Source organism: Haliotis cracherodii, unplaced genomic scaffold (genome assembly GCF_022045235.1).
Source record: "Haliotis cracherodii isolate W230 unplaced genomic scaffold, xgHalCrac1.p SCAF_9, whole genome shotgun sequence".
Lineage (NCBI taxonomy): Eukaryota > Metazoa > Mollusca > Gastropoda > Lepetellida > Haliotidae > Haliotis > Haliotis cracherodii.
The window spans coordinates 30996860-31021469 of record NW_027266343.1 but is presented as its reverse complement, the minus strand read 5'-3'; the positions used below and the strand labels follow the sequence as shown (position 1 = coordinate 31021469).

The window sequence follows — 24610 nt, the reverse complement described above, 5'->3', positions numbered from 1 at the left end:
ATGTCGGGAATCAAACACGTGTCTTTGGCGTGATGAGCGAATGCTTTAACCACTAGGCTACCCGACCGCCCTTAACATGAAAGAAAAGCACCCAGTAAGTCAAGCTGAAACCAAGCATGTCACAGTGCGTAAATTAACTTATGGATGTCATCGTTTATCACAGTACTGGTATATTTGATATATTGATGCTGTATCGATACTAGTTTATGAATATTGATACTAAATTAATAATTCACAGCCACAAAGACATATCTATTTATTAAGATTTTCATGATTAACACGAACAATGAAAAGGCAGAAAATTCCATTTAAAACATTTAAGGGATCAACCTAGTTCATATATAGCATTAAATTTATCAAATGCAGGTCTATATACCTTGTAAATATTTTTGTTTATCTGTACACATACATTATTATTGATCCATATATATCATGATATTTATTAGTTGATATATTACAACTAAATATAACAATCAATGACATTGCTGTTTGACTCGTGAGTCCTATACATTTGAAGTACGAGGAGGGTGAACGTGACAGCTGGATCAACGGCGCAGGTGAAGCACCTGGCTGATGATGCAGGGTACAGTGAGAAACAGTCACAATTATTTTCATTCTCCTACATTAACAAAAAACTAAATCCAATGTGGGACAATGGCGGAAAATTGCACATGAAAAAGGGTACAAACTACTTACCTTGATTCTCGGGCACCAGTGCATAAACGAACCCATCAAATACAAAAGAATATTACTGCTTCAAAAAAGATGATAATTCCGAAAAGGATAGCACCTTTTTGACACAAAAAGGGCGGCCACTTCAGTTTGTGAAAGACAATGCCGAGGAGCAGGACTGACAGTACCACATGATTCAGCTATGTTACATCAGTCTGTTTGAAGTGAGAAACATACCTATCAATCCATGCTAACAAATGATGAAAACATGTTTGTTTAATGCTACACTCAGCTATATTCCAGCTTATATGACAGCAGTTTGTAAATAGTCAAGTCTGGTCCAGTGATTGATATCATGAGCATCAATCTATGCAGTTCAGAAACGATAACATGCATCAACCGTGTCAGCAGGCCTGAAAATCAGGTCAGTCGCCTCATGCGACAATAGACTTTTACAGTGACAATATTGCAAATCACCACCATTCCTATTACTTGTCGGGGAATTTGACATACCCAGCTAGTTTGATTCAGTCAACAAGATTCTATTACACTGACAAATGGTCCTCCCTTGTTTAAGAATGCATAAAGTGAAGTAGCATGCAACAGCTTATGTGAAACAATTTCTTTGAACAATTTGATTTATGGTCTACAGTTTACAGTTTATGACACCAAATTTCACAATTGTTGAATAAAATAAAAATATGAGCAGTTGGTTTTATGGGCCGCCAACACAAACAAATTTTTGTTCACCAAAACAATAGATCACAGGTATGGAAAAGAAACTGATAAAAGAGCGCCTTCTTTAATAACTGTTACCATTGCTTACTGCCTATGTGTTTATTGAGTATACTATTATGTGACCACTTTAGAAAAACATGTTCAACAATTTTTTAATATTTTGAGTGAGTGAGTATGGTTTTACGCCGCTTTTAGCAATATTCCAGAAACCAGACACCAGAAATGGGCTTCACACATTGTACCCATGTTGGGAATCGAACCCAGGTCTTTGGCGTGATGAGCGAACGCTTTAACCACTAGGCTACCTGACTGCCCCTTTAATATTTTGACCCAATCAAGCCTGCTTCTTCTATAGGAAAAATGTAATCCAAGTTATATACAGCCACGGTTTTATGTAGTTACCTTGGATGGTGAACAAGGCCATCTTGACGGTATTATTTTTCATTATCAACAATGACCTCTGATACTCAATCCCAGTTGTGACATATCTAGAGTGTTTATGATGTGACATGTCCAATGGTTTAGAACCAAAAAAGTCCTGAAGAATTGAGACGACATATTTTGTGTTCAAGAATTCATATACTGGACAGACATGGCAGCAAAAGTGGTTTGAATAAAATGATGGATTTCTTGCATCATTACCAGAGATTTTCAGTTTGTTTTATCTCTATTGTTTTCTTCATGTTCTCTGCAATTGTCTGAACACGTGGCCATTCCAATATGTTTTAAAGCACAGCAGCACAACTGGTGAAATTCATACACTGCTAGAATTTCAAATACATACATGCTCCTACATATAACTGATGATATTCATTTCACAACACATTCTCTTCAATCACAGTCTGATCCTTGATTAATACCTATTGCTTAAGATTCATCTCCTTGATAGCAGATCTTGTTGAAAATAAATTTCAGTTTAATTACATAAAAGTTAAACGAGTGAGTTGGTACGTTACAAATACTTTCAGTCATAGAAACTTTTGCCAGTTTATTGAGGACAGCCTAAAGTGATGCAGGTCTCAGACGTTAATCACTATGATGCAACTATAAACACAGGTATGAGGTTACACATAAATGATAACAATCAAGGTGAATCTGGGGTTCGAAACCAAACAAGAACATCATGGCAACTAAGGGACACAACTCTGCACAGCAAGTTGTGGCATCTAGGCCCCTGGGTTACAGTGGTCAGTCCCTAATGAAATGAGGGAGGATTTCCAGTGTGTCTGTAGACGAGGTCTGATCCAGGTAGAGAGCGGGCAGCAGAGGTACAGCATGACCTGAAGACTGATGAAGGTGATGACGCAGAGGATGAAATCAAAGATGAACGATATGCCTGTTGCTGGCAGATCATCGGTGGTTATTTTCACTCAGGACACAGATCTCCAGCTGTGGCTGTGTTAAGGACTTTGCTATTCAGTGATATTGATAGTGAAAATAAAGAGATATCAATAGTTATCATGGCTAAAAAACCACTTTGCATCAAATGAAGTTGTCATGAGAGATTCGGGGCTAGTGATTAATAACAGGGAGTGTGGGAATCATGATGAAAAGGTACTGCAAAAGAGAGGTGTGGTCGTTAAAAGTCTATCACAACAATCAGGGACTTGAATAATGTAACTTTTATCGTTTCAAACGACAAAAATGTCAATTGTAACATTATTTAGGTTCTGGTCATTATTATGGGGTAGTGGCAGGGGTGGGGTGGGGTGGGGGGGGGTGGGGTGGGGGGGTGGGGGGTGGAGGTCATTAACAAATGTCACATAAAATTAAGGGGTGGGCGGGGGAGAGGGGAGTTGACTTTTCATTAAGTCATAAATTTCATACACAGTGTTTTTGCGCATTCCTTGGGACACACCATATTGGATCCATATTTAGGGACTCAGCAAAACATGAATGGGTATATAAACTGTCAATGATATCATCTTGCATCTGTCGTGGTATTACATACACAAGACATATCAAGGATGAAAGTTTACACATCTGTTATATCAGCTCTATACAGCTGTTCACTACATCAGTTCACTACAACAGTTCACTACATCAGTTCGCTACAACAGTTCACTACAGCAGTGTGCCACAGCTGTTTGCTACAAGGATACAACTCTCAGTCCCCTTTCAACAGGGTCCACCAGCATAAGCCCTCTTGGGACGTACACAGACTCATTCTGAGTCTCAATATAACGCTTGATTTTCTTCAGACACTGCAACAGAAGAAGACTGTCATTACATTTAGTGAATAATAATAAGTTGTAAAAACTTGTATGGTGTCCAACTTGGTGAAGGATCGACAAATATAATGTAAACTTAAGGGCACTTTCCTTGCAATATACAGTCAACTTTGGTTAAAAAACGTAGAATATCACAAATATTTGGTCATAATAAAAATCGGGGGCACGGGTGGCCCAGTTGTCTAAGGCGCCGCGATTTGCTGTGCAGAGTTGCGGTCCCTTGGGCACGCCAGAAACCTTTGATTGTGGGTTCGAATCCCGGTTCGGCCCGATTATGTTTCTAGGTTTGTCAGCACCATACCCGTGCTCGTGGGTTTCACCGAAGTGGTAAACGTCTGAGACCTGCATCACTTCGGGCTTTCCTCACACATTAAGCTGACACGCCGTGATATAACCGGAATACTGTTAAAAGCGGCGTTAAACCCAACTCACTCACTCATAATAAAAATCAAGTGTTGTCCCCATGGTACCTATGGTACCAATAAACCCAGGATAAGTTGAACCAACTCACAGAAAGCATTTGAGACAAGTAGGTGGTGCACAGAATTTGTGCAAACATATTTGGTCTGTTACAGGTAGAGATGATGTACGCATAATGTGCACGTGCAGGTCATGACGATAAAATTGACTATGCTCCTATGGACACACATTTTGCTCTTAAGAATATTAAGAGGTAGGTGTGACAAGTTCATACCAGAATTCTCTGTGCAAATTTGCTGTCCCCACTTTCACAGTCATCGAGTACCTCACATCAGCACATACTATTATGTGCTATTGAACTCGCCACCAGAACTCATTGTCAGTTGAGACATGACATGCATATATCCACAGTACCACTTGTAACCGACCAACCGCTATCTCTTTCTTCACAATGGTACGCATCAATGGTTAATTATCAGGTCACAACGCAACTTATCCTGGCTCACCAGTAATATATGCTTATATGCTTAATCAATTTAACTCCTAAGCTTTTTGTGCATGAGACTGCTCTACATGCTCTATATCAGGGATTTCAGAAGCCTTTCATTTCTGAGGGTCAAGGTGATTATTCTTCAATTTTTAACACATATAACAGGACAGTATTCAAGGTAACTTGTTAAGCGATCTTCTATCAATAACTGCTGAAAAAACACAACCATTTGCACAATCTGGACATCTTATTGGAGTTACCTCCCTTACCTTCAAGTTGCTATTGCAGACATGCATTGCTTAACACAATTTCTTTTGATATATATAATGCCAACGTTCCACAGTTCCTATATCACCTGTATCCCAAAAGTTATCTTGACTGTACCATGCATATGTTGACTGTTAAAATACATTACAATTGCTAATAAAAGATTAACTGATTATGACATGATGTATAGAAGAAATGTCAGTTTAAATGTTTTGGAAGCTTAATATATTTATAGTTGGGTTCAAACATCCCTACTCCTTTGATGATCAAGTTCTGTAAGTTCAACATTGAGACTATGAAATCAGAAGTCAAATACCTTCTCATAATATGTATCGATACAGAGGTATGCAAGATACGCTGTGAGACAGGCAAAGCAGCTTTCACAGTAGGTTCTCCCACCCAAACTTTCAGCCTCGGCGTACATTGTGTTCAAGCTGTTGATGGTCTGCTCAAAGCTTCCACGCTCAACCTGGAAGTTAATGTTATAGGACTTAATACAAGAATAGTTAATGTCAAAACAGACAGAATCCGAAGTGTTAATGTCAGAACAGCTAATGTCATAAGGGTAAATACCAGAACAGCTAATATCAGGACAGATGATATTAGAACAGCCATTAGAAGGAAGCAAGTAAAAATTTAAAAACAACACCTCCCTGCAAAATCTACTTGTAGCATGTTTGTCACCATATATGTTGGAATGTGGTACTTTGGCCATTTAACAAGTCGACTGAGTTTGGTTTTAAGTGCTTAGTTTGTTTGTTTGTTGTTAACACTGAGCAACATTCCAGCCATATGACAGTGGTCTGTAAATAATCGAATCTGGACCAGCCCATCCAGTGACTGACGTCATGAGCATCGATCTATGTACTTAGGATACAATGACATGCATCAGCCAAGTCAGTGAGTCTTAGGACTAATCTGACAAAAACCTAACTAATACACCACCTAATGTACATATCACTGCAGTAGATTCAAATCATTCATCAACCATCAATCAATACATGAATGCATGAACAGCTCAATAAGTCCTGACTTGTCAACCATCTCTGCCCATGAATTTCTGTTGATGGATCAACTTCAATTATTAACCACTGAACTCATTTTAGCTGGAAACTGATGCAGCAATGGCAGCAATGACTCCTGGAGGTTTACCTTTCCTTCCAGTTCCAGGGGGAACTTGTTCTGGAACTTGACCCCAGTGCCATCGAGGTAGTCCCGCTGCACAAACACTTTTGTACACGATGCTGACGGAATGCGTGACAGGTTATCCATTTTGTGACCCTGAAAAATGTATCATACAAATCAATGATTTGTGTATGTGGTATTAATATACATCACAATATAATTCTCGGTACATATGATGTTTGAAAATAAAGTTGTTTCCTCCTTATCCAGCATGTCCAGGTTCCAGATCTGAAACAAATTTCTTATTACTCAGGAACAATGATGCACCAACTTGAATCAATATACTGAAAAATAACAAGATTTTAAACAACAATAAACCATTTATCAGATTTATATCGATTGTTTTAAAAAATGAGAGACAGGAAGCATTTTATTTTTATATATTTCTAACCAACTGCTCTAGACATAGATCTGTGTACATTAAATGTAAACAGATGTTCACATGAACATGAAGAAGCATGAAGGACATGATTAATGTTTGGTTGGACTACATTTGGTTGGAGGGATTCCCATATACATCAAAATAAAATGAATGCTCTCTTTCCTGTTCTCATACTTGAAGTTTGATTAGCATGATTAGGCAATGTTGGGGTATAAACATATGATGATAAAGAAAATAATCAACATGATCAAAGTAGCTGAAATAATAGTCTGCTCTGATACACAATTCACAGTAACAGTTTCACTTTATTGTAGGGTTGTGAAGGCACAAAATTATTTGACTATTCCTGGTTCACCTCCAACAAGCTGATCACTGCAGATGTCTTCAGAGAGATCACAAATCTGTGTTGTACACTTTACTGATAAAGACAAATCATCATTACCCAGGCACATGATACATGAATAACAGGATTTATAACATGCATAACATTAAACATCAGGATGTTGACATACTTTAACAGAAATTCTCTGTTCATGGTAATATGGTCTATAACTATAAGCATGATAAGGAGTGAGCGAGTTAGTCAGTCTCAACGTTGCTTTCAACAGTATTCCAGTTATATCAATGCTTGTAAGCTGGATGTGGGAGGAAAGCCTGAAATGATGCAGGTCTTACCACTTGGTATAATACCTTTGAGCATGGTTATGGTGCTGACAAACCTAGAAACATAATCGGGGAGGACCAGGATTCAAACACCTGATCACAGACATAGGTTTCTGGCATGCCCAAGAGACGCAGCTCTGTACAGTAAGGCATGAAAATGAATACCATCAATCATAAGGTGATATCATCGAGTTGAACATAAATGTTACTTTTGACGTCCAGCATGCTATTGCCCAGGAGCACTGTAATAGTGGCAAGGATGGACAGTCATTAGTATGTTAGTCTGAGAATAGTACAAATCTGGAAGGATTAGTTCTGTTTTGTCCTTAAAAGAATTCAGTACCACAAACTTTTCAAACAAGTCACAATACACTATGAGGTAATTTGTGATCGTGCTCATGAGAAGTTGTGGTACTGAATTCCAAAGGTGTTTCATTTTCTCAACAAGTTATTTGGCATAAAACACGTGAAGGTGAGGTGAGGTGAAATGGAGTTTAACGTCGCGTCCAAGATTATTACACTTATAGCGACGTGCATGTACGTGTCTGTGTTTGTGTGGCTGCTTGTACTAGTCCGGACTGATGCCGATTTATAGAGCTAGCTCACTGAGATGCCATGCCACAGTTTAACATGAATACCCCACACAGTATACTGACTCCGAGCCGACCAGTCCTTGTTTTAGCCCCTTAATGCCGAGCGCCAGACAGGGTAACAACAAGTACCATCTTTTAACGTCTTTTGGTATGACACGGCCGGGGATCGAACCCCGGACCTTCCGCTCTCAGGGCGGACGCTCTACCACTAGACCACGGCGGTAGTCCTTAAAACATCAGAAGTCCGAAAACAACAATCAACTAGTTGGATATGTCATATGGAGTCTACCCATGATTGTTTGCTGATGATAGCAACACATCAAACACAGAGACAATAGTGAACTGGAAAAACATGTAGAAAAGAAACACTAGCCATATATGATAGGGTATCATTAAATCTGGTATGCAGATTATGTGGTGAAAATATGGCCATGCTGTTATATGACATATGATACCTGTGAAATTGGTCATGCTGTAATAATCATTCATTCAGACAATTGTCGGCAATATGAGATCATTTTTCATGGAAGACTATGATTCACATTATGACCACTATGATCAAAATGTCGAATAACAGATTTGACAAGTTTACCTGTGGGTATGAATCATGACATTTTCACCCAAAGATGACTGAATGAATTTACATTAGGTCTAGGCCTTTAGCTTTTCACTTTAGCCAAATGGACGATTCGAGTTTATTATGACATGTGGTCATAAATCATATCAACTTTGTCTTTCTATATCATTTAGATATATCAAATTCAACTACGTGTGTTAATATATCTAACAACAAATGTCTAGACAAAAATATTAATCCAAACCTGTCTCGGTTTACTCACTTCGTCGGCGGCCATTTTACTTTTCTCATAGACGTACTCTTATCGCGATATTGATTGGCTATGTTTGCTGAGAAGTACCGTTATCTGCAAAGCTATTGGATATGAGTAGTGAAGGGTGTTTGGTAGGCGTTTTCTGATTGGCTGGGAATAATTTAGTTGACCGGAGTTTTCAAGATGGCGACAGCATGCAAGGTTTTGGCAAGGTTGTCCGGTACTGTTTTTGTGGAAAATGCAAATATTTACTAAATTCTTAATTTCGTCAACAAGTAAATGTTCCGGTACTCTAACAAAGTGTGGTCATAGACAACCACGGGCTCAAATGTTTTGTATCCAATAATCGTCGACACGATCTGAAGATTCATTCTTTGATTGGCGTTATTTTCACCTAGATCTTTTTCGTGTAGCCGACCGGGTGAAACCGAATGTTGTCTCTTTAATTAACTTGCATTAACTATCTTAGCACCTTGGTCGTATGAGTATTTGTGCATTCATAATATCTCACAACTGCACATGTTTTTTGTTTACCATCCTACGTGTGACTTTCAACCTCCATGCTTTTCTCCATAAGTCTTGTGGCTGGGGCCTACTGCATTCGACATCATCTCTCATTCACAGAGGTTGGGAAGCTGAAATTTTGTGTTTGGGATCTTACCAATCTGGGGAGTAGTGCACTTTACCGGGCGCACTTTTTCAGATCCAATTAGCGCTGTGGGGGCTCGAACGCGCTTCGCCGGCTCACCGGTTCTGCTAATTAATGCGTTAATTAGCCGACGCTCTACCACTGGACCACAGGCGCTATCACATGTAATCAGTGCTCGTTCAACGGGTCATTAGAATCCCCACTGACATGCACGCGTAATCAGTAAACAATGAATTGCGCATGCGTATGACGTCACGGTCCGCGCTCCCATTCATCTTTTCTTGAAACCACACCCGCAATTGTTTTTGTCAGCATGACCGACCAATGGGATTAAAAGGATTAACGCTTGTAAAGGTAAGAATTTATGGCTCACCCTTGCCCAAAGCAGGCTAACCCTAATGACCGAAAACGGGTGTTGGATCGTAAAGACGTGTAAGTTTCCCTAAGACCGATAAACGGGTGTTGGATCGTAAAGACGTGTAAGTTTCCCTAAGACCGAAAAGGGGTGTTTGATTGTAAAGATGTGTAAGTTTCCCTAAGATCGAAAACGGGTGTTGGATCGTGAAGCGAGAGTCACCAGAGCGTGAGGCACGGTAACGGTATAACGAGACAGCGATGGCACTATAGCGCGGTAATTGAGCGGATGGTAGAGCTTGGGCTGCGCCCGGTAAACTTCATTGTTGCCCCAATCTGGTGACAAAGGTGTCACTTTACTGTTCTGACAGTGACAGATTTTCAACCCAGTGTCAAAACATAGCTACCATGGAAACCATGTTGCACTTTTGTCCATTTATTGCTCAGACATTTTTTTTGTTTTATTGAAATGGCATATGTGCCATAATACCAAATAACATTTTTTTCTTTTCTGTGTATTGTTTTATTTGACACATGAACACTGTCATTGCATTAGGAAGAACATGTACGTTTTGGACCCCATATGGCCAGTTAGAGGATCTACTCATTTATTAATGTTGAATTTGATGCAAGTATTGTAAGGATGTCTCTTGTATAACATCATTTATATTTTTTAGTTTGCAGTGCAGTTGCATTAATTCTTTATTATCGTGTTTACCCTTGTATGAAAATGACCTATCTGATCCAATGTAAAATTCCAAAATAATTCTGGTGAACTTACAGAGCCATGTGGCTCTTTTTTTTAAGAGAAATGATGATTTTCAGGATGGCATATAATGCAGGGGGATATAGTCATCATCTGGTCTGTCTGTCCGTTCGTCCATCTGTATTTCCATTTTGCATCATGAACAGTGAAAGATTTTTCATCTAACTTTGCTACATGTATTTACCAGGGTCTGAAGTAGTGCTGAAGTAGTTTTGCTGTTGTAGGGCCTGGGGGGATTTGTAATCTTGATTGACTCTTGTTTTATGTTACAATTCAGCGGAGCAGAGTCAGTCATGCTTATGTTTTTGCAATGATTACTGATTTAGTTTTCCAATTATCCTACAGATTCGTAATTGTTGTGATTATGGTTTACATATCTTTCATTTTTGTATTCCGGATTTCTGGAATGGTTTTATTCAGATCAATTGAAAATCACATACATCCACATGGCTGAGGTTGTCTTTGTTCAGGTTGGACATGTTGGAACTAAGATGAGTATTTCTCAGTCTAAGTAATTAATCTACTTGGACATGTTGAAACCTTAGACTTCATGACTCTAAAGCCATCATCACAGTAATGGTTACTGAGGTATGGTAATAAGTGCTGTGAATGAAAGTTGATTGTTTTCATGTTGGCTGAGCCAAAACATTTTGTCTGCTAGCCCAACCTTGTCACCTAACATTATTTCTAGTATATTTTAGTACAAATATATAGAGTTAAATTTGCTAAGCTTACTAGACCAAAAGAAATTTCACTATACCTGTGCTTAGGACAAGTGGTTGAAGTCATAGAATGGGGGTTAATGACACACATAAATGCCTAAAAGATAGATTGGGGAATCACACAAACGTTGTTCTTTATTCATTGTAACATTATCAGCATAGTCTTATATCATATTAATGACCATCATTTTACTATAATTTACATCATATTCTATCATGTATATGGGTTAATATGTAACAACTGAAACACTTGTTTCACGTTTTCTCTTGGTTGTTTGGATTTTGAGAACCATATCTGTTTTAGCAGTCACAGCAGCCATATTAAAAATGTTATTTTATCTCCTAACTGGTTACCATATTTGTCTTATACTGTATAAATGGCATATTCCAGGGAAGCTTTGTGTGTATCATTTTAAAACTGCAGTAAAATGGGATGTTTTTGGCGTATTTGTCCCGGAAGTCATGACTGCTGTTCTTTGACTGTTGAACTTTCATCGGCATGATTTGAGACCTTGCTTTTAGGGTGCTTAGTTTATTCGTAGCACTCATTTGACAGCGCTGTACATGATGTAATGTGCTTTAGTTTGCAGAGTCAATAGTATATTTAGATTTTGATAATTTCTTTCAAATTATCAATCATTAGTCGCACAATTTCTGATGACAGGCTACTGAATAATCATCGATTATAATTTATGAAAACACGTACACCATGCACACTCACTGTATTGTTTACTTATTGTGAATGCTGCACTTTGGACTTTGAACATGATACACAATGACCTGGGCAGAACACGAGTGTGATTGACCATGTTGACACTGCTATTTTTAGATGCACCCAAAACTAAAACATTTATCAAAGAAAAATGAACATGAGATAATCATAGGTAGTGGTTATTGTGCAATTCTTTCATGTGTTAAGTATTTCTTTTTATCATAATTATGGTTGTGGCATGCTGCATTTGAAAACCACTGCTTTTTGATTACACAATTTTTGTACTTGTCTTGGTCCATGTTTGGGAATTCAGTAGAGATCTGAAATTGTTGTCATAATTTTCTCTCTCTCTGTCTCTCTGAGTCTCTCTGAGTCTCTGTCTCTCTGAGTCTCTGTCTGTCTGTCTGTCTGTCTCTCTCTCTCTCTCTCTCTCTCTCTCTCTCTCTCTCTCTCTCTCTCTCTCTCTCTCTCTCTCTCTCTCTCTTCTACCGAAATTTCAGGCAAGTGTTGCTTATCATCCTTCATGACTTCTGTGAGTGTCAGTTGAAATATTGTTGTCATTAAGGTGTATGTGTTGCAGGCCTCGGACGACCTGGCCATGTTCGTCACATGTACACTGACACACGGCCAAACCTCTTGATAGGTTCCCACACAAAGCTTATCTGTCAGGGCTTCACCGGCAAACAGGTAACTTTTCCTCATGGCACAGTTTTTGTTGTACTTGTAGTTGTATGACATCATGCTAGCTCATAGGGAGGTAGGGTAGCCTTGTGGTTCAAGTGTTAGTTCTTCACGCCAAAGACCTGAGTTCGATTCCCCACATGGGTACAAAATGTACAGTACACTAGCTATCCGGTACACCATTTCATTGGTTTACAGAACCCACATATTGCAAGGACCCTTAAAAATTATTTATTGGGGGCCCCCTGGACCCCCATTTTTGTAAGTCAAAGTAAAACCCTCCTGTAATATTGCGGAAAATTATGCTCACTTGCTTACTGCTGGTAATGTCATGCTTGACAACATACCGTTCTATTGTTATGTTCATGTAAATGAAAAATGGTTTGTAGCACAATGGACATGGTATCCAAAATGTTTTTGCATGAACTTAAGTAAATTATTTCACCTGTTCCAGGGCACCTTCCACAGCCAACAGGCTATTGAGTATGGCTCCCAGATGGTTGGTGGAGTGTCTCCAGCCAAGGCTGGACAGACCCATCTTGGACTCCCTGTCTTTGGTTCTGTCAAGGAGGTAAGTCTACACTCAACACAGGACTCCTTTTATAAATGTGTATTATTTGATTTGTAAAATTTTAGTAATCAGTTTTGTGAACTTGGTTTATTCTGCTAACAAGTGACCAGTACCTGGTGGGGATGTAAAGAACTTGCCCATGTTAGCATGGTTAATGACTATTACTGTTCTTTGTCTTCATAGATATAGTATCCCAAGGATTTACATTGTATAGGGAGAACATCGGTTGTTATGTCAGTAGTTTCTTATATCAGTAGCTTGTTACATCAGGATCTTGTTATGAGAAGTTTGTTTTATTAGTTTCATGTTGTTACTAGGGGTGAACTGATACAGCAAGGTCATAATACGATACGAATCACAATACACAGGTCATGATATGATACATATTGCGATACACATATTTACGTCAAATGATATTGAAAACTTTTTGACAATAAATGTTTCAGAGCAGGTTCCAAAGGAAAAGCTAGCTGTAGACACATGTTTGTAAGGGTTATTTTTAGTTGTGAACTTGAACCCTAATTACAGCACATTCTGCTACATCTGACTGACAAAAACGCCAGGGTTCATTAAACAAGTAGTAAGTAATTTATTTCAGCAAGTGCATCGTGTTGTATTGATACAGAGGAAAACATATTGTGTATCGTATTGTTGTATGAAAACTCACGATGCATTGATGTATCGTTTCCCCCCTAGTTGTTACCAGATCTGTTCTTTCTGTTTGTATCATCACGATATGGCTGAAATATTGCCGATGTGATGTTAAATCTTAACTCTCTCAACTTACTGTTTGTAATGTTCATGGACAAATGTAGTTGTTGCAACAGGATCTTGTTATATCAGTTACTTGTTTTATTAGTTTCATCTTATAACCAGATCTGTTCATTCTTATTGTAATGTTCATGAGCAAATGGAGTTTAAAACACCACACATCTGGTCTACCAGGCTAGGGAAAAGACGGGTGCAGATGCTACAGTGGTTTTCGTACCCCCACGTTTTGCTGCTCCAGCCATCCTAGAAGCCATCGATGCGGAGATGCCGCTGTGTGTGTGTATCACAGAGGGCATCCCCCAGCAGGACATGGTCCGAGTCAAACACAAGCTGGTCAGGCAGAACAAGACCAGGCTCATCGGACCAAATTGCCCCGGCATCATCAAGGTAGAAATGATTGTCAAATCCAGAGCATTTTGGCCCTGTCATCTATGGTTCAGCAATTGGCAATGTAGATACATGTACTTAGGCCTGCTAGGGACTTATAATTTTGTAAGGCCTAAGTAATACATTTTGTGGGTTGAAATCCCAGAGTTGTTCCTGATTATGTTTTTTGGTTTGTCAGTACAATACCTGTGCTTGTGGTCGGAAGGTCAGGGGTTTGATCCTCAGGTCGTGTCATTTCAAGAGACATTTAAAGATGGTACTTGTTACCCTGCTTGTCACTCAATATTAAGAGGATAACATGTGCATGGGCATATATGTGAGTGAAATAATTATGAACATGCGGTTATACCCCATTTCACCTCACCTGACTTTCACCTTCAACAAAGTGGTAAGCATCTGAGACTTGCATTCCTTTGGGCTTTCTTCTCATATCAAGCTGACAAGCTGTAATATACTGGTGTGATTCGAATAGCAGATGCACTATATTATGATCCTTGATCTGTTTGTCCATCTGTTTCAAAATGATTTATGTGATCTACGCTTCTGTGGGTTTTGTTCCTTATCTTGCCCCCTGTGGGGATACCGGGGTAAAGTAGACCCAGCAGCCTATGCAGGTTGTAAGAGGCAATGTAATGGTCATTAATGGATCGGGAGGTCAGGTTCTATTACTTGGTTTATTGCATGTCATCGTTCCCTACGATGTGGATTGTTGCTCACAATATCAATAACTGGATTGTCTGGTCCAGACTCAATTATTTACATGAAGGCTGTCATATAGCTGGAATATTGCTGAGTGTGGCGTGAAATTAAACAACCCAACCTGATCTAGCATACTCTGATATAACTGAAATACTGTCCAAGAGTGGTGTTAAACCAAAGTCACTTTCTCACTCTTAGTACAGCCCATGACAGTCACTGAAATTCTGTGAAAGTGGCAATTAACACCACTCACTATCACATGATATATCATGTATTACATTGATGAATGTTCTCTTTGCAGCCAGGAGAAATTAAGATAGGAATCATGCCAGGACACATTCACTTGAAGGGGAAAATCGGTAAGATGCTTCTCCATGTGAAATAACAAGAAGCTTGAGTAATATCAATAATAAAACATATTGAGAATTAATGTCATTTGATGAGTCACAAGTGTAATCTACTTTGATACACAGTGGTTTTTGCATAGTAATATGATCTCCATTATCTGTCTTCAACATAAACTATCCCCAGCCCTCTCTGCATAAGGACCAGCACAGAGCCTGTAAATGGAATGTCATTTTGTAACTCGAAACTCCACAATCTCTGCTCAAATCCGAGCAAAGTCTGACCACTGGAGGATATAGTTAATCATGCTTGTATAAGCAGCTTAGTGTATTTTGGGGATAAATTATTCATCAATACAAGATCAAACTCTCAACATGCTCAAATGATGTAACAAACTGAAATGTGGTACCAAAAAAATTTAGTATGCAATAAGGTGAGACATGCCTCAAAACACAGCTCAGCTTGGAACACTGTTCAAAACAACGTCCACATGGGTCAGGAACTCTGGTTACTGATTTCACAACAACCAGCCATTGTTTCTGTACTTTATGAGAAGTGGGACTGCATGGTGTTATTGGTTAACTCCAATATGCTTTTTGATTGATACATATTGCAATATTTTTTCTGTATTCCGGTATAGTGGGTAAACAAATGTAGCTGGGTTTCATTACTTTGTGTATTGTTCAACCTAAATCTACACAGAAATTCATTCACAAATGATGTTTCTCTTCCAACTGATTGACATGACGCCAGACACACGGAGGTGATTTTTCTCTCACATTGTTGTCTCCCCTGTACACATAACATTAGTTTAGTATGTAGAAAATAGGTTCTACATGTACAATCAGTAGAGTTGTGACGATACACATTGAAACCGATACAATACATATCGCGATATTTGCTTTACGATTCGATTCGATTCGATATGTATCACAATACACAATCTACTGCTGAACATGCCTGTTTTTAAGAAAATAAAATCTTCAAACTAAATTCTGCAGTTTTGTTTTGTGTAATCCTTGTAATTTTGTTCTTAAATACAAGAAGTTAGATGAAAGAAAGATCTCAAAAACGTTTTATTTGAAACTTTTAATTAGGAAAATACAAAATAAAAATCTTTTTGGCACACAGTGTAATTACTAATTTGGCACACATATTAAAATAAATACACAGACATGATTGTATTGTTGTTCGTTGTCTATTTGCACATAACGCTTCTCATTGCATAATCAACTGTTTATCGCTGAATTGAGTTCTAATAATCTGTTTGAAAACATTTGCGGCAAGTCCCGGAAATACAATTGTAACGTTCTGCTAGTTAACTTTTCACACTATACATCCTTTGATCTTAGAAGCGCATGCATGCAATAAAAGAGAACCACAAGTGAAGTTCATATTCTTAATTAGTGGGGAATCCAATTTGAGGCGACACTGTCAACTCACATGTAGTTGATGTCACAACACGACGGTCATTCCTTTTGATTCGGATCAAGTAACCGTATCAAACCAATTAATCTGGATTGAATGTGTATCTATATTTGTATGAATGTGTATGAATGCGCACATGTAATAAATTCTAGTGCTGGTCAAAACTCTTGTTTTCCGTATTTTAAGCAACATGACCAATCAATGCCACTGAAACACTGCACTGAATTGTGATTGGCTCTTCACTCATAGCGTCTGTTACTACCATTATCAATCAATATTTTCATGTAATTAGAGTACTTTCACATTGCTTATAAATAATAACAAACGGCGAAAACATATTGGATATATTTTTTACACTATGAACCGTAAACAACTTGTATCACTGCAATGTGCGAGACAAGGCAAAGATCGTGACATTGGCTGAGCGCGCTCCCCTGCCTCCGCCTCGGTAAAAAGGGCTCATCGTCTATAACGCCCACAAATTATTTGGACCCCATTGGTAGCGTTGTAGCGAGGGACCACTGTACGAGTAAATATTTTGTTTCAGAACAGATTAATTTATTCAATGAAAAGTATCGTTATTGTATCGATACATAGAAACCATATCGATAAATCGTATTGGATACCTAGAGATCGTGATTCGAATACATATCGATTAATCGTCACAACTCTAACAATCAGTGTCCATCATTGTTAGACACTGAAGCTTCCAATATATCGCAATATATATCACAATACATGTACCTGCAGTGCAATATATTGCAATACAATTTTTGGGCCAATACACAGCCTTGGTGAGTAAGTTAGTATGAGTATTGTGAATCATTTAAAACATCGTGTTTGATGATCACTTTTGGAGGACAACTAATAATAAAGGATTGGTTGTTCGTCTATTCCATTATGTTCATCAACTAGAATAAAACAGCATATTGTCACAAACAGAAACTTCTAAAATAACTTGAAAAGTTAGAACTATATCCTCAGTTTTACTATTTCTGACTGAATAATAACACTCTTTCACCAGATCTTCCATTACTTGTGATAGTAAGTGCACCCACTGACCTACATACCGGTATGTACGATATCACTTGTTTGTGTTTCAGGAATTGTATCTCGATCTGGCACTTTAACATATGAAGCAGTGCACCAGACTACCGAGACAGGGCTTGGGCAGTCCTTGTGTGTCGGAATAGGTGGAGATCCCTTCAATGGCACAAACTTCGTGGACACCCTTGAATGCTTCTTACAAGACCCACACACAGAAGGTAGGATTTTCAAAGGAATAGTGCTTTCAAGAATCATGATTGCCGAGAAGGAACGATTTTCAAAGGAATATTCCTGCCAAGAATCATTAATTTTACCTATACCCTGAACCCAAATGCACACAAAATTATGCAGATAAAATTCTGTCAATTTTTGTTAATTAGTCTCTACGACCAGATGCAACACCTCATGGAGCATGTGGAGGCTGCCATTGTGAGCCAAGGCTTGACACCATTCATACCAATAAAACTGTAGAGCTGGTAGTAAGGCAGTAAACCATTGTGCATCAGTAAGGCATCTTTCATTGAATATTTTTATATGCACTTTTTTCAAAAACAACAATGAGCATTTTGTCTCCTGCTATCACACTAAGCCCTCTGACATCCATAGCAACTTTTACAAATAGTATTTATTTTTTCACCCTTCTATTATGCATTTGATAGGTCAATTTCTTTTTGACTGTGAGAGGGCAGTAGGGTAAGCTTGTTGTCAAAGTGTTGCTCGTCACACTGAAAACCCCATCTTCCCGAGGCAAGGTAGTTAACTGACTCCAAAAGTCCAGTTTCCACCCTTGCCGAACTAGGCTGGAATTTCTAGGCTCGGTTGTGGCCCCACTAGTAACTATTACGAGTTATGTCCCTTCTATGCCCTTCCTAATGACCAATCAGATTCCACTTATATCACTTGCATTTGCTTCAAGTCAAGACGATCTTATCGATGATCAAGAAATGAATTGTAATAAAATGCGTTTTACCTTGCGAAGTGCATCAAATCACGTGAACCCCTTGATTAACAACATGAAAAGATTTGGAAAATATCTGTTGTTGCCAAGTTGATGGTACACATCACTTGCAAATCCCGCAGTAGACAGAAATCTGCACGTTGGAATCAATGTTGTTTATGAACTGGTTGACGATTTTGTTACAAGATTTTGTTTGGACTGTGCATAGACTCGTTAGTCCAGCCAAAATATAACTCCATAATTGCAGCCTAGTTCGGCAAGGGTGGAAACTGGACTCTTACAGTCAGTTAACCTTCCTTACCTTGGAAAGATGTGAAAATCAAGGTTGCAAATGGGCAAAATGTGTGAAGCCCATGTTCCTTGATTATGTCAAACCAGACTCACTCTCTCATTCACTCTTTCCTTGTAGGTATTGTCCTGATTGGTGAAATTGGTGGTGGAGCCGAGGAGAAAGCTGCTGAGTTCCTGAAAGAAAACAACAGGGTGAGGAAGTCATCTGTCGCAGGACGTTATCACCATAGTCAAGATCCATCTTGTAAAATTCAAGACATTTTAGTTTCTATGAATATCTTTTGTTAATATATTAGGCTCCACATTTGTCATAGCCTTTGTATATTTGTCTTCTATGAATGGAACTTCTTCTATGACAAGAAAGAAAAAGATTGTGATAAAAAAAATGGTGGACGTCCATGTGATCATGTATCCTTCATGTTTGAGATACTAATATGTATGTTACTTTTTTATTTCCGTTCTTCATCAAGGTCTGTTATTGATATTGTCCTGCTTCTTCGCAGGGACCAAATGCCAAACCAGTGGTTTCGTTTATCGCTGGTTTGACAGCTCCCCCTGGGCGCCGTATGGGACATGCTGGTGCCATCATTGCTGGTGGTAAGGGGGGTGCCGAGGAGAAAATCGAGTCTCTGAGAGCAGCAGGTGTTGAGGTGACCATGTCCCCAGCTCAACTAGGAATCACCATGGCCAAGGTATGTAACACGGAATCTTATAGGAAATCTCCCTTACAGATCGCAGAGCATCATGTTTTACTTATCCTGCATTACTCTTTAATGCTTTTAATGCTCACTTTTGACAGGAGATGAAGCTGCGAAAGTCCACCTGAGGAAGTTGTTTCAATGAAGTGTGAGGCAGGACCCAGCGGATTAGACCATGTGACTCCTGACGTGGAGATGTCATGTAAACTCTACATTACTACTAGTCACCAGATAGACATGTTGCTCCAATGAATTGTCCAGTTTTGGATGAACCTGTGGTGGTGACTGGTGGAGGCCTCAGTACGTGTATTTGTGCAGGTTTGAGTTTTTTGTGTTCCTCTCTCCTCTTCAAGCTTTAGCAGTCACTGCTGCATTCCAGGAGGATGTCAGACACAAGATTCTCTACATGAGTTGCTTGCGGTTGGGTTGGACTCTACCTTATTCTTCAGGGATATCTGACATTCCCCTCCCTCCTGCACATACCCAGACCCGCTTCGCCAGTCACTACTTCCCACGCTACGCTGACAGTACCTTTGCAGGGACAGCTGTGATACCTGCACCTCTGGGCTCCTCAGCGACTCCTGTGCTTAAGAGTGTCTCGTGATACCTGCGCCTCCGGGCTTCCCTGCGATGCCTGCGCTGACCTTTGTTTACTGCGCCTCCGTTTTCCTGCCAGAACCCCAGATTCTTTGGAGGAATCTGTAATGGAGCATAACGAGACATCCTCTGAGCTTCTAATCTGCTATGGCCTCTTCAGCTCGGGCCATTGAGCAGGACGTTACCAAGTCCCAATGCCAGTTGGTTGGACCATCTTCAAACGGTGGTTGATTACCAAAAGAGGCAGATTGATCACATGTGCAATCACCTCAGGGTGGTGCTCACAGAGATCACTGCACCCGCCATCTGGGTTATTTAAGCCTAGACTCCTTCGTCAGACATGGTCAGCTTCATCTCTGTTCAACACCATATCTCCCATACCAAGGTCTCGAGTTATACTCGAGATGAAACAGCCCTAAAAGCTCTGGAACATGTCTCCCAGAGCTCCTCAAATGCAGGCAACTACTACGACTTTTCTAGGCAGAGGACGTGGTAGAGAGAAATCACAAGGCACCTATCAAAGGCAGCGGCAAATCACAAGGCAGCGACGGGAGGGATAGGCAATGAATGCTCAGAAGCTCACGCCTCATGTTGTTCAAGTCTTTGACACCCAAGTATGTGGTAGACTGGATCACCTTACAACTGGATCACATACTTGACCACGGCACCTCCACAGTGGCTCTACCCCCAAAAGCAGCATTCACACCTGATGGCCAACTTAAATATGTTGCTAGAGAAAAGAGCCATAGAGATTGTGCACACCCTAACCCTAACACCAGGGTTCTACTCTCCTATCTTTCTCATTTGCAGAATCTTCACGAGATTTGGGTGAGTGCCTCTATAATGGCTCTACACAGTAATTGCTCTATTAGAGCCATCATGAAAGGATGTTTTTGGAGGTCCAACACTGTCTTCGTAAGCCACTACCTGAGGAACCTGGCCGTGGAAGATGTCGAAAGCAATCATAGTTTTGGCCCTCCAGTCGTAGCCCAGCAGGTCACCATGGGTTATTCTGCTAACCGGCAGTTGGCTTGGTAAATCAGTTTCTAGACCTCAGCGCACGCTAATTTCTCTTGTTGTTTATTCCCGTCCTCATACTTTCGTACCATATACGGACATGATTAGTCGAAGTAGTTGCAAATCTGCGCAAATTGAAGCTCCAATCTCATGAAAATCAGATCAAGATCTAAGGACATCCCATAACGGGTCATGTCAGGACGACCTTTCGCGAGGTTTAACCGACCAATGAAATGACTGACAAGAAATCAACATTGGGCCATCAGAAGGCAGCTTTCTCGAGCTTTTGGACACAAGTTTCAAACTGGCGACTACGCTTCGAAACATATTATGACATATTCTCGATTAAAAAATTTAAAACTGATAAAGAGAACATTCTGGAATGGCTTATAGATGGCCTAGATTGTATGGATATGATAAAAAAAAACGTAACAGTCATTCGGAAAATCTTTCGAGGTTGCATGATTAGAAAACACATTCCTTCCGTCACTTTCATGATCTGGTAAGCGATGCTGTGATTGGTTGGATGAAAGGTTGTTCTGACGTGACCCGTAATGGGATATCCTCAGATCTTTGTTGAGCGATAGCGAGAACCTCTGATCTGATATTAATGAGATTGAGTGAAGCTCTCAATGACTGCCGTGAACTACTGCAGAGTCCGATAAAGATGCATTAAGGAGTAATGCAGGATAAGCAAAACATTTAGTAAAATCTAAATATATTTTACATTTGTATACTTATCCTGCATTACTACATCCAAGGGCCCACCTGTTGCCGACCTTCCTCCTCATGATCTCTTCAGATGTTAAAGATATAGACGTCCATGACAAGCAGTAATGTGGAGTTTACATGACGTCATCACTCAGAGTCACGTCTCAGCTGCTGGGTCCTAACCCACACTTCACAACTTCTTTCTCAGCTGGACCCTGCATCTTCATTTTCTGTTAAAAGTAAGCAGTAAATGCATAAAGTAATAATACAGGTTAAGTATACAAATGTAAAAAAATATCTAGATTTTACTACTACCGGTATTTAGTGAAACGTCCATCCACATTCCACACTCATTCCCTTCTTGGCTACAGCAGTCTCTACTTTTCCCCACTTCAGCTCCCGTAATTAAGATGATCGGGGCTTCCTTTATGGAATTAATTTATTTGACCTAATGCTTTATTTTTGTTACTATAATATATTTATGGCCGTCTACTATGCGTGACATGAGCCAAGTTTAAAGTGTACTTGCCTGGGTTGAAGTGCAATCTATTCAAGATGGCAATAATTTTATGGAATGATTTGTTTAACAGCATTTCTGAATTGGATGTGAAACCATAGGTTTTGTCTAGACATGGCCTTTATTTATTTTTTTAAACATTAATCTGATTGGTTATATTATAGACCCATGTGGAACACGAATTACTGTTATAAGTTTGAATATATTTGGATGTTGAAATTTATACACATGCTTCTGCTTCTTAAATTCAATTCATGTCTGACATGTCAATGGAATGCACCTTTAAAAATGACGCATTTTATACTTGAAAATTTGTCATTTCAGGCTATGCAGAAGGTGGGGAGATAACTGCTGCTGGAATGAATGGCTGTAACTGTGTGCCAGGAGTGCGACCTTTGATTCATGTACAGTGTTACCAGTAGTCAGTCTTGGGTTAAGTTGGTAGTTGGTGCCATACCATTGGGGCAACTGGTTTACCTGCTGCCTGATGCATGTAACCAATGACCAGAGTGCCAAACATTGATGACAGTAGGAGGGGCAGCCACATGCTGTATAAGTGATGCTTAATGCTTTATTTCATCAAAAACATGTATGTCAAAATGGAAAAATGACTCACAGCTGTTCAAAATTGGTTGAATAGGACACAAAATGAATTTATTGAAGATGAATGACTGGTTTGCAAGGGAAAGGTAGTGGTATGGGCATTGCATTAAATAAATTGACTTATTGTCGGTATCCGTGATAGTTCTGCTGTGAGTCTTTGAACGGAGGGGATGCAAGACAAGACTCTGATGCAGTCATTTCATCACAGTTAAAGTTCATAGGATGAGAGAGGCATCCCCTGTTATGGATATTTTCATCTCTGATGATACCGATGTGTATGGACAAGAATAGTTTTGTCTTTGAGGCCAAGGTGGCATGTTTGACTTCTTGTTCAAGGCAAATCCCTTTGACTGATACAAGGCACTCCCATATTTATAACAGATAGTATATTTATACTCATTTATATGTAATCAGATATATGTACTGGTTGTAGGTACTCCCATTATGACCTTCAGTTTCGTAATATGTGATGGTGCAGTGCCCAGTTGTGTCCAATGAATGGCATTACCCCTCAGAAAAAACTCCAATCACAAAGAATGTAAATGTACTAAAGTTATATTGTTCATAATTTTATGTTGATTGAGAATTGATATTTCCTGTACCAAAGGTCAAATAAACTAAAGTTTGACCCTTATGTTTGTTTGTTGTAGTCTTTGACAACAGTGAACAGTAAATGGATGTTGAGACTCTTGCTACACTGACCACATAAACATTCTTTCATTTTAAGGCAATGTCAAACTTAGTGAGTGAATGTAGTTTTGAACTTGATGTGTGAGAGAAAGGTCTCTGATGTAGTTCTTAATGGGTATGGTGCTGACAAACCTAAAACATTTCATGTCCAACTGGGATTCCAATCCATGATCAGGTTTCTTGCAAGCCTACAAAGTGTTTTGTGAAAAGGTGTACATATCCTGCCCAGTGGGCGGCATCAATTACAAACACATGCGAAGGCAGGTCAAGTTCACTATAAAAAAAAAAACATACACAGGAACATGGCACAAATCAAAACAGGGAATTGCTTCAGACTTAAGTGTTTTCACTGATGCGTCAAATTTGTAAATGTCCTCCACATGCTACCATACAAAGTTTTCAAACCTTTAATGTAACCCTGATCAAATAACTGTTGAGCAAGAGTCGTAAGATTTTCTTTGAAATCTTTGTTGGATGAGTTGCTCGATTGCATCTTAAAAATTGTGAAATGTTAACACCAAAGGCTGGAGGTGCTGGACAGTTGACAGTGTTTGGACATCCCAGGGTTATTGTATGTATACTCTTCAAAAAAAAGAAACTTGACACTGACTTTCAAAATGTAATATAATGCGATTGTTTCAAAATAGGACACAGAAACTATAATTGAAACACTGTTTGAAGATCAATGTACACAATGTTCAAAACATTAGTCGTGTCACCTAGACAGACACACGTACACGATACAGTTAATGTCACAGGGGTTCAGAAAATGTCAGTATCGGTTGTGACCACCACGTGCATCAATCACCGCTTGACACCGACGACCCATAGATGCAATCAAGTTGTCAATAACACGCTGTTGGATGTGCTGCCATTCATGCTGAAGTGCATCAAGAAGCGCCTGGAGTGTTTGGGGCAGTGGATT

General features: G+C 39.3%; 2 protein-coding genes across 2 annotated transcripts; one reads left to right on the top strand and one right to left on the bottom strand.

Moving 5' to 3' along the window:
- Positions 1–1173: 1173 nt before the first annotated feature.
- On the bottom strand, positions 1174–8495 carry LOC139452056 (golgin subfamily A member 7-like). The gene is made up of 5 exons (XM_071233356.1): positions 8463–8495; positions 5971–6099; positions 5135–5287; positions 3513–3614; positions 1174–2799 (listed from the first exon to the last, which is right to left on the bottom strand). The coding sequence occupies exons 1-5, from the start codon at positions 8493–8495 to the stop codon at positions 2761–2763; spliced, it is 456 nt and encodes a 151-aa protein (XP_071089457.1). The 3' UTR covers positions 1174–2760.
- A 130-nt stretch (positions 8496–8625) lies between these two features.
- On the top strand, positions 8626–23618 carry LOC139452150 (succinate--CoA ligase [ADP/GDP-forming] subunit alpha, mitochondrial-like). The gene is made up of 9 exons (XM_071233493.1): positions 8626–8691; positions 12255–12361; positions 12810–12926; positions 13872–14084; positions 15085–15142; positions 17660–17821; positions 18971–19044; positions 19356–19544; positions 22717–23618. The coding sequence occupies exons 1-9, from the start codon at positions 8655–8657 to the stop codon at positions 22738–22740; spliced, it is 981 nt and encodes a 326-aa protein (XP_071089594.1). The 5' UTR covers positions 8626–8654; the 3' UTR covers positions 22741–23618.
- The last annotated feature ends 992 nt before the right edge of the window (positions 23619–24610 follow it).